This window comes from Branchiostoma belcheri, unplaced genomic scaffold (assembly GCF_001625305.1).
Source record: "Branchiostoma belcheri isolate BF01 breed outbred unplaced genomic scaffold, Haploidv18h27 scaffold9, whole genome shotgun sequence".
NCBI classification, from domain to species: Eukaryota; Metazoa; Chordata; class Leptocardii; order Amphioxiformes; family Branchiostomatidae; genus Branchiostoma; species Branchiostoma belcheri.
Window position 1 is genome coordinate 1,483,553 of NW_017804575.1, and position 14,399 is coordinate 1,497,951.

Consider the following 14,399-nt stretch of genomic DNA (forward strand, 5'->3'; position numbering starts at 1 on the left):
AATTCCAACATGTAATCACCAGACGTGGTGACGACACACTCAAGTTTTTTCAACTTATATTAATGCCGCCACCAACACAGGGGACAAATACATGACAGGACAATACTCATTTACACCTGAGCTAAGTGAGGAAAGCCGTGTAAAGTGCCTTTCCCAAGGGCACAAGATCGGTGGCATGTCAGGACTCGAACCCGGGACTCTAAGTTCCGAGTCGCGCACTCTGCCGCTACGCCACACGACCCCACATTTTGTATTTGCCATGGGTTTAGGTCCTGACTCACAATTCTGGAACCTAAACCTCTGGAATTGAATCCGGAGATGTACATGAACGTGGGTTTAGGTACACAGCACTAGTGGAAACCCTAGATCCCACAGTACCTGTTTCCACTTGAATCTTCTAGGCTAGGGGGTGAAATTTAAGGCCTGTGTCACGAGAAAGTCTAAACATTAGAAATACCCTTAAGGCTTAGTAGGACAAAAACAGTGTCTGGAAAATCTTGAACGTGAACGTGGAGAATCACATCTGTCTGTTTCCACTTAGACGAAGACAGAATATTTGAAGGTAGAACTTGGAATATTTTAGTTGAGTTGAGAACTTCGGAAGTGGCGTATCAACCAATTGGGAGAGTCAGTGTTATATACATAGAATATATACTGTATTTTGTATCGGCTTCATAAAGTTTGGAATGACAATAACAGATGTGTAGGGATTACGTTACTAAGGCCACAGCAAGTAAATTTTATGGATGACATTCTCCGCAGACTCCAGATCTAATGTGAGCGGGCGAAAAAAAAACAAGGCGGGCCGAAAAAAACATGGTTCTTACATTTTGAAATTTTGACTCATTGTAAAAATGGTTTTCTTCAATGGGAACATCACATATACACAGCTAGCATCACATATCACTGCATAAAAGTAAGAAACAAAACATAAAATCAGAGCCTTGTCTTGTCTCCTCTCTTTATAGTTATCTGCCATCCACCTTCCAGCATGGCAACATACATCTTGGTCTATTTTCGGCATGGTGACCACTGTCAGAAGGCAACAAAATTTCTTGTTTTTTTTTTCCAAAATCAGGCGAAAATTAATGCGCGCGCTGGTGTCATCCATAAAAATTACTTGCTGTGGCCTAAGAATGTGTAAGGATAAGGTATCTTGAGTCATGGTTCCGCTTTGTCCACGCGGTTTTAAACAAGTCTATCGTGTTGTCTATCAGAGATTGGTGGTTAAGTTCTTTCTGCCCCATTGACGCCGTTTCTTCCTGTAGCAACAACATAATATTACGTTATCTGCAAACATTGCATGATTCAGACTCAGTATAATCTACAACAATAGTTTGTTAGATGACGTCAATATGCTAAAGGACTACCATGTTTCCTTTATTAAGCCACAGCAAATAAATTTTATGGATGACATCCTCCGCAGACTCCAAATCTAATGCGATAGGACGAAAAAAAACAAGGCGGGCCAAATTTAATAAAACGAGTTCCTACATTTTCAAATTTTGACAATAAGAAATGATGCCTATAGTATATCGTGCTATGTTAACTGCCAACTATTACAATATCCATTTGCCACTGAAAAATAAAAGTTTTGTACATTTCGTTTTGATTCGGCGAACACGACATATAAGAGGAATAAAATGCATCACTGCATCAAAGTAGAAGACAAAACAATAAATCAGAGCCTTGCCAGCTACAAATTGTCTTGCTTTTTGTTCCAAGATTTGTGCGCGCTGATGGTGTGGTCTTACGGGTGCCATTTTTCCCGCGAACACTGCCACACGATCAAGAGCTAGCAGTGGACACGAGACAAGGGCAGGGTTGGACAAGTTTTCAAAAGTCCACTAGCCCCATCGGGCAAGCACATGGTCATTTCTACTTGGCCGAACCAACTTTTCACTTGCCCGATGCAAAATATCAATGAGTGAATGACATAGTTCTATGCATTTTTACGCAAGGAAAATTTTTCTGTAAAAAAAGGCATTTACATTGTTCTATGCTTGACCAGTATTTACCAAAATGAAGGTTTGAGACTTGCAAATGATTCTCTGACAAAATTCATACTTTTGACCGACATCAAAAAGATATTATGGGAATACATTTAATATAGGAAAATGATGAGTGATTTTTGCTCCAAACACTGGGGCATAATGCCTCATCCAAAAAAATGTAGGGGATATTCACTTGCCCGCACAGTGCTTTTACTTGCCCCGGGCAAGTGGGCAATGGGACTATCCCTGGCCCCTCTCAGAGATCACCGCCCATATCTTGTTCATCTGAAGAGGATCCTACATTCCCCGCGCAACAAGAGAGGTCATACATGTACATAGCCAGCCAACACCCAATTAACACACAGGAGTAAACCTATTTAGGAGGGACCTCGGATATTGACTGAGGGTGAGAGCATTACGCGTGCATGCATCCTGTTACCCTGGGTGCCAAACTAGTATCGGGCCGTTAGCCGTTTTCCTTCGGCAGCTAAGAGCCCTTCGCCCGCCTATCTAAATTAGCGCCACGGAGGAGTTGAGCCCAGGAGAATTTGTCCTAGATAGGCGGGCGAAGGGCTCTTGGCTGCCGAAGGAAAACGGCTAACGACCCGATACTAGTTTGGCACCCAGGGTAGCATCCCGTACACACTACCTGTGAACCGGAGCGTCAGTTTGGTGCCAAATGTCGCAACATCAAGCTTACAAATACATCACGTACGGCTTCGGGATGTGCACTTTTCAGTTGGGGGAGGGGGAGGCCTTAGACTTGTAGCAAGCCAGCTTTGGAAAAATACTAGCCTCTACCAGGCTTGGGGAGGCGGCTGGAAAGAGTAGAAATCGGCCAAATAGAGAGATAAGCATGCCAAGGGAGTTTGTCCGTTGAGAGAAAATATAGTGAAGGCACATCTATGCTTTAGTTGCCCCATGATGAACTTCTTTTCACCCAAACGGCATTTTTTTTACAGAATAAATAATGACTTTAGAGAAGAACTGATGTTATACTGGTCCTATATATGATAATCTCCAAGCAGATCTTTCGGTGGCAACAAAGACAGCATTACTATCAAATTGGCCAGGCAGTATCCATTAGCCAGACAGTATCCATTAGCCACTGAAAATCTGCCCACTGTCTGGCTAATGGATACTGCCTGGCCAATTTGATACTGTCTTTGCGGCCACCGAAAGATCTGCTTGGAGATTAGTCGCATAACAACGTACACGATAACCTGCTCTAGTGGATGTTACATGTAATATCCTTTAGGGCCTTTGACCTATTAGCCTGGTATCCAGTCTATCGTGGTTGGGGCTAGCTGTCTTCGGGGCTCTAATAGTTTCCCCCCGCCCAGTACAACAGGCCGCTCGGTAGGAGTGTTACGCTAATAGAGTTTGGCACGCCAAGAGTTGATTTGCCCAACCACGAATATTATATGGTAGGCCTAATCAAACTACCGCCGTGAAAAACCTACCAGGGGAACCTAGCTCAGGCGAGCGGGGAAGAGTTTCAGCATCCCCGAAGAAAACCCTCCCCAGCCTCGATAGACTGGATACCAGGCTAGTGACCTGTCATCCCTGGGAGCCGTATCTGACCTCCCGTGCAGACCAATCTAGTAGACCCTGGCGACGCCGATAAATTCAATTCCGTCACGTAGGAGACCTCGTGCAAGCCAAGTGTTAAATAGAAATCGAACGCACGCTAACCCGTAAGCAACGCTGACAACAGACGCTATTAGTATTACGTCGGGAAAATGCGGTTATAGGAGATGGGGGTTATTTCATTTGCTGAAACACAATTATTACAAATCTACATATATTAATGAGGAGAAATACTTCCCCAGTTCTAATGAAAGAAACACACACGTAGCTGTGTACATGTCCCCAGTATTCTACATGTATCTGCAATATATATTGCGACCAAAATGATCATGAGCTCGCTTATGTTTAGTGTCACGACATACGTCAAAAACGTTTGGAGTTAAAACGTTATACACAGGTTAACAGGATAAAAATCAAACAATGTTTCTTTACTAGTTGAAGATAACCTTTTAACAGGTAGATTGGGGCACCCGTAGCGTAACCACTAAAATCACTGTGAGAAGCCTTATGTAGCATAAGAAACTAGAGTTCCACGATCTCATACCTTCGCCAAATGATGTTAATCTTTATGACTGACAAATTATAGATTACTCCGCCTAATTATGCAAATAGGATCCTTATTTGCATGAAATATATTAGTAGCAAGGGGGCCCAAACCCATGTCACTTCTTCCCCATAACAAGAGCTACCTATTATTCAAATTTCGTGACTCTAGTATGTTTTGTCATATCAAAACCAGAAGTTCAACTGCAGTACTATAAGAAGCCGCTAGGGGGCCCAAAATCTAATCATTTTGAGGCCTCAAGACCTACCCACCTACCAAATATCAAGTCAATCCATGTAAGCCTTCTCGAGTTATCGTGTTTACAGACAGACAGGCACTCAGACAGACACATACACGAACGCAGCTCTGAAAACATAACCTTCTTGGCGAAGGTAATTAAGAGCATTGTTACGGTAAAAAATCACAAACATGGTCAACTATGGCCGTGTATATAAGGAAACTGTTCTGGTTGGATGTAACACATGTTCTGGTTGGATATAACAAATGTTCTGGTTGGATATAACAAATGTTCTGGTTGGATATAACAAATGTTAACGTTTTGGTTGGATATAACACATGTTCTGGTTGGATATAACAAATGTTCTGGTTGGATATAACAAATGTTCTGGTTGGATATAACAAATGTTCTGGTTGGATATAAACAAAACAAAAGCTCGGTCACAACATCGTGACTCGAGAACACCCAGAATTTGGCAGTCAGGAAATGTCAAATGTCTTTCTACTGCCAAACTGACCCTTCCCCCGCATCGCCCACCAAAGAATTTTGGCAAATGTCTCCGCTTATTTTCACAACATTTGATACGGCAGGGCTATCTCTGTTTTGTGATCTCGTGGTGTAAACTTTAGGCCACGTTGATTTGATTATATGGATGACATCCTCAGGGAATCCCAAAACTGATGCGAGCGTGCGAATAAAAAAAGTTTGGCCAAAAAAAAGTTGCTTTCATCATGAAATCTACGTGGTTTTGAAGGTTGAACAAATGACATGGAGTATGGTTTGGCGAATAATCTAGTCTTCAAATTCATTTCTTTAAATTTTCGTCTTTTTTGTTTGATTTTGACATTCTACGACATTGGTACCGGTATCGCTTTCCAATATTTTTTTTGCAAATTACGGTATATATTTGTTCATTTTGCAACTGTTTTGTACGATTTACAGTATGGTTGAAAACTTTTTTTTTTTTTGGAAACGGCCGAAAATTCATGCACGTGCGGATGTCATCCATATAATCAAATCAACATGGCCTCACCGCGACCTAGTTGGCACGATTTTTCCACAGAAGGGGAACGCCCATGTCGTCGCGTGCCTGGTGTCCTAACTAGGGCCTTCACACGGCATTCCCGGCATGCCTGGCACGGAAGGCATCAACAGACTCTACCATTGAGAATGTAGGGGTGGATTATTAAATCAGAGCGCAGTGCTTGTCTCTCTTCAGCGTTAATTAAGAAAGGAACTCTTTATGATAGAAAAAAATGCGGAAAAAGTAATTGCCCACTCTACGTCCCTACCAAATTTCAGGTCACTTGCCCCCCCCCCCAAAAAAAAAAGAAACTGAATCCATTTAACGAAATGACAGGAAGGGGAGAAGGTGAAACACCAGAGAAATGCTTCGTCCACACCATGGCTAACATCCCTTTGTTCTTTCTCCTTTCTTGTCTCCAGAGGGCCACGTCGCTGTAGTAGAGTCGGACCTGGACAGCGTGCTGAGAATTTACCCTCTCCGCATCGTGGACAACGCGGTTGTGAGCGTGCACTACTACATGCACAGTAACAGCATCAAGCCGCCCTACCCGTTCCTGAACGTGTCCGTGCTGTGTGACCCTGAGCCCCCGGACGGCAAGCCGGAGACGCTGACCAGCTATGAGGGGTCGAGCTGGCGGCGGTGGGCGGAGGCCCGGCTGTACCTGTCCCCGGACTCCGGCTGCAAGGTGTTCACGGTAAGATGATACGAACATTGACGACTTTCACTAGTTCATACAATTATGTTAGTTATTTACGTCGGTGGCGCAACGGTTAGAGCGTTGGACTCGGAACCAATAGGTACCCAGGCCATCGATGACGCTACGCTCACTCGGTGGTTGATTCGGTGGTTATTGTAGCTGACCAGGGATTATCTCACTATGTACACCCCGGGGCAGGGCATTAACCCTTTATTAGCACCCAAGCAATTAAACTTCAATGTGAACTTGCTGAACGTGAACGTCTACCTTACAGGTACTCATCAAGGGTAGAAGAGGTGACGGTACCCTGGCCATCGACGATGTCGAACTCAGGACGGACGACCCGGTCCCCTCCAGGCTCCTGGCCACCTCCTCCGCCGCAGGCGACGTCACCAGCTACACCGTGGAGCCGCTGGCCGAGCCGCGGAACGGCAACATCGTGGCGTCCTGCTTCTTCAACAACTCGGACCACCCGTTCTGCGGCTGGGAGAACCCTCACCACGGTAACCTGGTGTGGACGCCGAGGAAGGGGCAAACTCCGACCCCAAACACGGGACCCATGGAGGCCAGGCCTGACGGAGGTACTGTAATTTACAGAATCTTTTTTTTATTCCAACGTGTAATTACCAGACGTGCACGTGGTGACGACACACCCAACTTTTTTCAACTTATATTAATGCCGCCACCAACACAGGGGACAAATACATGACAGGACAATACTCATTTACACCTGTGCGAAGTGAGGAAAGTCGTGAAAGTGCCTTTCACAAGGGCACACGTCAGGACTCGAACCCGGGACTCTAAGTTCCGAGTCGCGCACTCTGCCGCTACGCCGCACGTCCCCACAAATTTACAGAATCATTATACCGAACATGAGAATGGCTACCATACACGAGAATATGCTGATGCTCAATTGGCACAAACAAATAAAAATTAAACAAAACATCAAAACAATATATTAATGCGTAGACAGCGGTTTGATTTCTTTAGCACAACTATCTATTGTAGTCCTGTCATGAAAGTTTCGGTCGGATCCAACTATGTGATCTTGTCAACACTTTAGAATAAAGTCATACGGTAAACGTTCTTCCACCCATTTTGGAGCTTATCAGGTCCAGGTCAGACTCAGATTATTTGATGTCGTTAGTACCAGCCTTTTCCGCTTATTCCACAAATTGGATATAGAGAACCGATAAGGATAGATCCCGAAGAAATCTTGGTTGTCCCATTAAAGGAAACGCACTGATTGTCAGCGTTTAAACGTAGGGAAAAGTCAATAAATCACCCTCCCCCCGCGGCCTTGCCTGGACAGATTGCGTGCTAAACGACACCGGAGGAACAAGATGTTACCACCCGATCGTTGCGTCAACTGTCAAACAGAACACGTTATTAGAAAACACGTTTTGTGTCGCACAGCTACAGCCGATGTCAGAAGGTAGACCAGAGAGATTGCATGGTGTAGTGAGGTAATGATTTCCAATATGTCACGACATTCTGTCTGTCGCAGGTTGACTTTTTTGTCTACCAAGGAGGACAAAATGTTGCGAAAGACAGTTCTGCGCGCTTTTGACATTAATATATTGCTGATCGGATAGAAAATAGAGCAGATACCGCAGACATTGCTGTACAGTGCACTTTAAACTTATTACAGTTGCTCGAAACGAATGAAATAAGCCATAGCCTGCCCCGTGCAATTCAAGTTTACCATCTTTCGAAATATTCTATAATAACAAGAAATCTGAGGTTTTAGACTTCCACGGGAAGTATTTTGGGGGGTTTTGTGAATTTATTGGAACAACTAAGGAAATTATATGACGTACACTACTTAAAATTTAATGGGGACTAATGTTCTGAAGACAGTCTGTGCCAAAGATTTGTAGGTTGGGGGTGTAGCGGCAGAGTGCTCGACTCGGAACCAAGAGGTTCTGGGTTCGAGTCCTGATCCCGATCTTGTGCCCTTGAGAAAGGTACTTTTACACGACTTAACTTGTAAAACACACTTACTCAAGTGAAAATAAGTCCTGTCCTGTATTTGTCCTCTGCGTTGGTGGCGGCATAAAATAAGTTGAAAAACTTGAGTGTGTCTATAGTCATGAAATGTTGGAATGAATAAAGAAAAAATGTCACATGCGACGAATACGGAACGTTGTTGAGGCTAATGACAGCAGACTAACACGGATATTGCCAGGTTAACTTTATATCAACTATGATCCACGATGTGTCATCTCGACAAGCCCAGGTCGGTGGTCATTAATCATGTTGTCGATGTCCCGATCAAGCCGAATCGTACCCTGGATGCCGAACTAGTATCGGGCCGTTAGCCGTTTCCCTTCGGCAGCCAAGAGCCCTTCGCCCGCCTATCTAAATTACCGCTACGGGGGAGTTGAGCCCGAGGGGTTTGTCCGGCCCTCAACTACCCCGTAGGCGGGGGAAGGGCTCTTGGCTGCCGAAGGAAAACGTCTAACGGCCCGAAACTAGTTTGGCATCCAGGGTAGCCGTATCTGGGACTCCAACGTGATCTACGAGGTAGTCGATAACATGGCTGCAAAATTGCATCCACAGACAAGTAAACCTGAAGGATTCATTAGGGGGACTGTCGGCGTCAATAAGTCTTCGTTAAAAATGCACTCCACTAGGATAACATGTTAACATTAAAGCTTATATGTATCGATGAATAACACCATAACTATATTGCAAAACTCAACTTTCCCCCAGACATAAGACATTTTAGACCCACTAAATTTTTGTGCAGATTTTTTTTCAGCAGAATAATTAATTAATAACGTTACTGCAGAAGTCAACTTTCCTTCGGCATAAGAAATTTGAGCCTCACTTAATTTTCGTCCAAACCACATGTCTTCTTCTAACTGACCCAGTTGCATTTGTAACATTTGTTATGTTTACCGAATGAAAAAAAAAAGTTGTTTTTGCTTGGTTTCTTCCTCTTCTTCTCCTCCAAACAAGTAATGTCAATGACCTAACAAACAAACAAACCTGATCCAGACATCTGTCACCATGGTAACTAGTGTTGGGTTACATCATGTTGCAATTTTATAGCAGGGGGATTTAGACTCCTGTCACCAAATGTGTTTGAGTAAGAATTGATAAAGCAGACCATATGCGAAGGTAAACATTATGCCTTTGCATGTGCAAATAAATGTTACCTTACAGTTTCTAGTTTCATTTTAATTCTGTTGTTTGTGTCTTGACAGACTTGTACTACGTGCACATCGAAGCCACCACGGTGATGAACGAACAACACGACAACTTCACAGCCAGCCTGTACACGCCCGAGATCACCACCCAGTCTAACGCCGCCTACATGTGCGCCAAGTTCTACTACCACATGTACGGTAAGGACATCGGCACCTTCAGCGTGTACATCCAGTACGGCATGGACACACTCACCCGCCGGCTGCTGTACGAGCTGGGGGAGAAGGATCAGCACTGGTACCGGGCGTCCGTCACCTTCGCTGCCACCTTTCAACCATTCAGGGTACGTACGGCCGAAATTCTGCATTGTAGACCAACCTTTCACTTTTTTTTATTGAGCAACATAAACAGACAAGCCGCTAGAGGACCCAAACTCATGTCACTTCTTCCCTATCACAAGAGCTATCTGCCATCCAAAAATCGTGACCCTAGCATGTCCATATCACGAGATATCAAAACCGGAAGTTCTGCTGCAGTACCTAGGAAAGCCGCCAGGGGGCCAAAATCTAATCATTTCTAGGTCTCATGAAGACCTACCCACCTACCAAGTTTCATTCCAATCCATCCACTGCTTGTCGAGTTATCTTGCTAAACCACACAAACACACACACACACACACACATACACACACACACACACACACAGACAAACGCTACTGAAAACATAACCTTCTTAGTGAAGGTAATTTTCTTGGCAAAGGTAATTACAGCACACAGTGGTGGGCAACTCTAGCAGACTGCTAATCTTATCCCCACCTATGACAAAGAAGAGTACATACAGATGAACTTTCATGCCAATGGTAAATAATGATAACCTTTGATTTAGAATTAAAGCACGCGCCACTTGAAATGTGTTTCCGGTAAAAAAAAGAAAACAAACAAGAAGAAAGAAGTAAAGAGACAAAAAAGTGCCCGGTGGGAAGAACTTGAAGACAGGATATATTTGTACGGCTGGAATGTCGTACAAGTTCAACTTAGCATCACGCAGAGACCAGTAAAATGATGAAGAGCAGAGTTATAGTGTTCAGTAAGATAATACTTTCAATCAGTGACTATTAAATCCTAAGGTACATACCTCCGAATTTTCGACGACTAGTCAGTTCGTCTTGATCACGGAATGATCCTAGTCTCGCGAGAGAACGCGAGACTAGGACGAAACTTAGGATTTAATAGTCACTGATTGAAAGAATTATCTTACTGAACTTGAACTATACGTGACTGATGAATCTCTTCAACGAAGAGTTATAGTATTAGACAAGAGAAAGCTATGAGCTCTTCAGCTAGTAGCCTAAAACACCAGTGCCAAACACTGCTCAATGTTTCTGTATCTCCACAGCTTCTGTTCGAGGCTACAGCCTACCCGGGGAGACAGTTGGGTGACATCGCACTGGACGATGTTGTCATCATGACAGGAAGGTGTCCCAAAGGTAACAGTGTGAACCTTTTTATCATGTGTTAATTACGATTTTTTTATTAATCAATACATAACAAAACAATAACAAGGACCGTGTGGCGCTGCACGTAAGTTTTTAAACTAATTTTAACAGCGCCACACAACAAAATACAAATAATATATATATGTAAGTACACGGATCTAGAGTTAACATATATGTGCGCCAAAGTCCCACTACCCCAAGACATTATCAGGATTTGTGTCAATTTTTACATGAATATTTAATCTTGTTTGGACCTTTGAACCTTCATTGGAACTCATCGAACGTTACACTGATAACATGAAGCAGGATTTTTGTTTTCTCATACCGTGCAATGTCGAGAATGTCTAAACTCCAAGGAGATCCCTTTCGGTGGCAAAAAGACAGTATCAAATTAGCCAGGCAGTATCCATTAGCCAGAGAAGGTCGGTAGCCACCGACGGGTAGGGTAGCGACAAAAAAAAACGGCCATATATAAAAAGGTAACGATCATTCCCTGCAATCTCTGCTTGGTGAGTAGAGAATGTCTGACGTTCTTACTCTTTGTTCTCTTTCACAGAGACGGAACCAACCGAAGCGCCTACGTCCGGAGGAGCCCAGAACCACTTCCTTCAACCCACACGGACAGAGACAATCATCATAGCAGCCATCCTCGGAGGTCAGAAAACTAGCAACAATCAGAGAATAACATCATGATCTTTCCTGGTAGTAATCACAGTAAAATGTTCAACTTTATTCCAACACATAGATTACACAGAGATCAAATTTTCAACGACCACTGCCGCCTTCATCAGGATAATTAATGACCAATCACTTCGAAATCACGTCTCCGTAAAGTCTCGTGTGAATAAGGTCACGTGTCTGTAACCGTAACTCTCGCGAGATTACGTTTTGAACTGATTGGTCATTCATTATCCTGATGAAGGCGACAGTGGTCGTTAAAAAATTGATCCCGGTGTAATCTTAGTGTTGGAATAAAGTTCAACATTTTACTACAGGGAAAAGTTGTTGGAATAGCAATTTCTACATTATCATTGCCTTATGAAGATTATTAATTATTGTGTAAAATCAGTCTATATCCAACAATTAAAAAAAACTGCAGTATGTTGAGAGATCTCTATTGCAGCACCCTTAGGTAGATTGCAGAGTTTATAATTATATAGAGAGGACTGAATTATACCGAGGGATGTCACATTGTAGGTTTCTTGAGACGACTTCATTCAGTATTTCGGATATTTGTGGTCTAGCAGGATTATGTTAGTAGACTTTACATGGCAAGCTTGTATTTTACGCCAAAAACATTTATTCATGCAGCTGGATATGATTTTGGAAACCAATTTCAAAATTTCAAAATCATACATGTATCCAGTTGCTTGAGGAACTGTTTTTGGCGTATCTTATTACCTGGATGTCTAACCTTCACCGACGTAGCTTGTATTGTAGTATCTATGTTGTACATGAGCTGATTGTTATGGTGCATGGTTGTTACAGGAATCGTTGTGGTCCTACTGGTGGCAGTGATAGCACTAGGAGCCCCGCTACTCATCAAGTCCTTCAAGAGAAGCCGCTGTTATCGGCGGCGGCGGGGAGGGAGACAACAGGGCAATACGCCGGTAAGGTTTAGCAACGCTGTTGTGTTGGGTTTGTTGTGTTGTGGTGTGTGTTGTACATGTGTTGTGTTGTGGTGTGTTGTACATGCGTTGAGTTGTGTTGTGTTGTGTTGTGTTGTACATGTGTTGAGTTGTGGTGTGTTGTGTTGTACATGTGTTGTGTTGGTTGTACATGTGTTGTGTTGTACATGTGTTGTGTTGTGTTATGTTGTGTTGCGTTGTGTTGCGTTGCGTTGTGTTGTGTTGTACATGTGTTGTGTTGTGTTGTGTTGTGTTGTGTTGTGTTGTGTTGTAGAACGTGCACTGTCACTCTCTAAAATTCAAAGCTCTAGTCAGCTCGAAATCTTTTTTCCCATCAGTCCAGGTTCATGATTGGAACCTACAAATGTAGCAACATAGGGGAGTCCAGGGACAAATTTAAGAACTTAATTTCCTGCATTTTGAGAGGCAAACCATGCGATTGAGAGTGGTTGTTGGTGGTGCTTCTGATGTTTTTATATTTTTATCCAAGATTTGTGCCATTTTTTTCCATCAAGGTTGACGGATTGGTTTTTTAAAAATTCCGTCACATGCCACAAAGTTCCTGCAAATGACGTGGAAAACTGGTACTTCTCAAAGGCGAAACGTGTTCCTCCTATGGCTATTTTCTAGTTTTTCTATAAAATCATTAGGAAGTCAGTTTCTCGTCTTGCTTCGGCCCTGCTGCTTGATCGATGTCTTCGGCAAGTATTAGGACGTCAGTGTCTTTTGAGGGCTGTTAAGTGGAAGTCGATGATTTTCGAGCGCTGAAAATAAATCTACAGAACCATTGATCATAATCACGATACCCATGCCATAAATCATTAGGGAACGCCACCGGCTCCAAAACGCCACTTAAAATAACGAAAATCTTTAAAATTTGTCCTTTTTTTGGTGGTCATTGCATAACTGGTCACCTAGACAGTCTTCTTGACAGAGGAACCGTTGAAAAAGCTGTTTGGTGGCGCATGAAATGGTGTATAATTGTCCTGCGGTTCTGTTCTCAGAAAGATGCCACCCACGGGGGATATCTATAGGCCCGTATCTCTAGATGAGCAGATCAGTTCTTGGTATCGATCTAGTTTTGGCGCGTGAAATAACGGCCAGCGTGGCGATATAATGTTACCAATTACCGGGCTAGCACATCCGGGACAGTTGAATGATGGAGTCAGCGATAATTACTACTGGAGGCAATTTGGTCCGAACGTCTGGGTTGGATTGTGGCGGGAGACGGAGCACCGTAGCCTCTACCAGGCACCGCGGATCGCTGGAAAAATAGTAGAAATTGGCCGAAATAAAGGGATAGTATACCAGAGAAGATCCAGGGCCATAGAAGCTCCAAATATGTGGGTCGCAAATTGGAGCTTCTATGGCTCTGGATCTTCTCTGGTATACTATTCCTTTATTTCGGCCAATTTCTACTATTTTTCCAGCGATCCGCGGTGCCTGGTAGAGGCTAGGAGCACTGCCCTATTCACCAGTTTCCCATCCCCAGAATGCAATGCAAAAACAGGGGGTCTAAACTCATTTGCATAGGACAGGAAGGCATCGGAATGATCCTGGTGACGAAGAGCACAAAAACTTCATTCTCTATTTGTTGTCAGATTCGACCCACAGTAATCTATATAATATATTGAGCATAGAATGCCCCAACACCTCAAAACACAGTGAAAAGCAAGCTGTTTAACGTCACCAGCTTATATGAAATTTACTTGAAATTTAAAAAAACGACAAATTCTGTGGGCAATAGTTATCTAACATCTCTTATTGTGTTTTGTTGCAGATGGCAAGGACGCAAAGCCAGTCGCCATTTTCCCGCGATGAATTATGGGGGACGTACTTCTCGCGCCGTTTCCGGAACAGGCCGCCATCTTACCGAACCTACCAACGACAGGTGGCCGCGGAGCAGCAACTGCGCAGAATCAACGCCGCAACCTTAGCTCCGCCCACAGAGGGGGAACCGCCCCCGGCCTACGATGACGTCTTCAACAGCGCCTACAATCAGTTGGACGACCACCGGAAGCGGAAGTGATGAC

At 43.6% G+C, this 14,399-nt stretch overlaps 1 protein-coding gene across 1 annotated transcript in view; it reads left to right on the top strand.

Moving 5' to 3' along the window:
• LOC109487881 (MAM and LDL-receptor class A domain-containing protein 2-like) overlaps positions 1–14,399 on the top strand; it is a 33,778-nt gene that overhangs the window by 18,358 nt on the left and 1,021 nt on the right. The window contains 7 exon segments of the mRNA XM_019791988.1: positions 5,813–6,087; positions 6,365–6,671; positions 9,303–9,586; positions 10,639–10,729; positions 11,295–11,393; positions 12,227–12,348; positions 14,147–14,399. The exon segment at positions 14,147–14,399 is cut by the window's right edge and continues 1,021 nt beyond it. Of these exon segments, the coding sequence (XP_019647547.1) occupies positions 5,813–6,087; positions 6,365–6,671; positions 9,303–9,586; positions 10,639–10,729; positions 11,295–11,393; positions 12,227–12,348; positions 14,147–14,399 (1,431 nt within the window).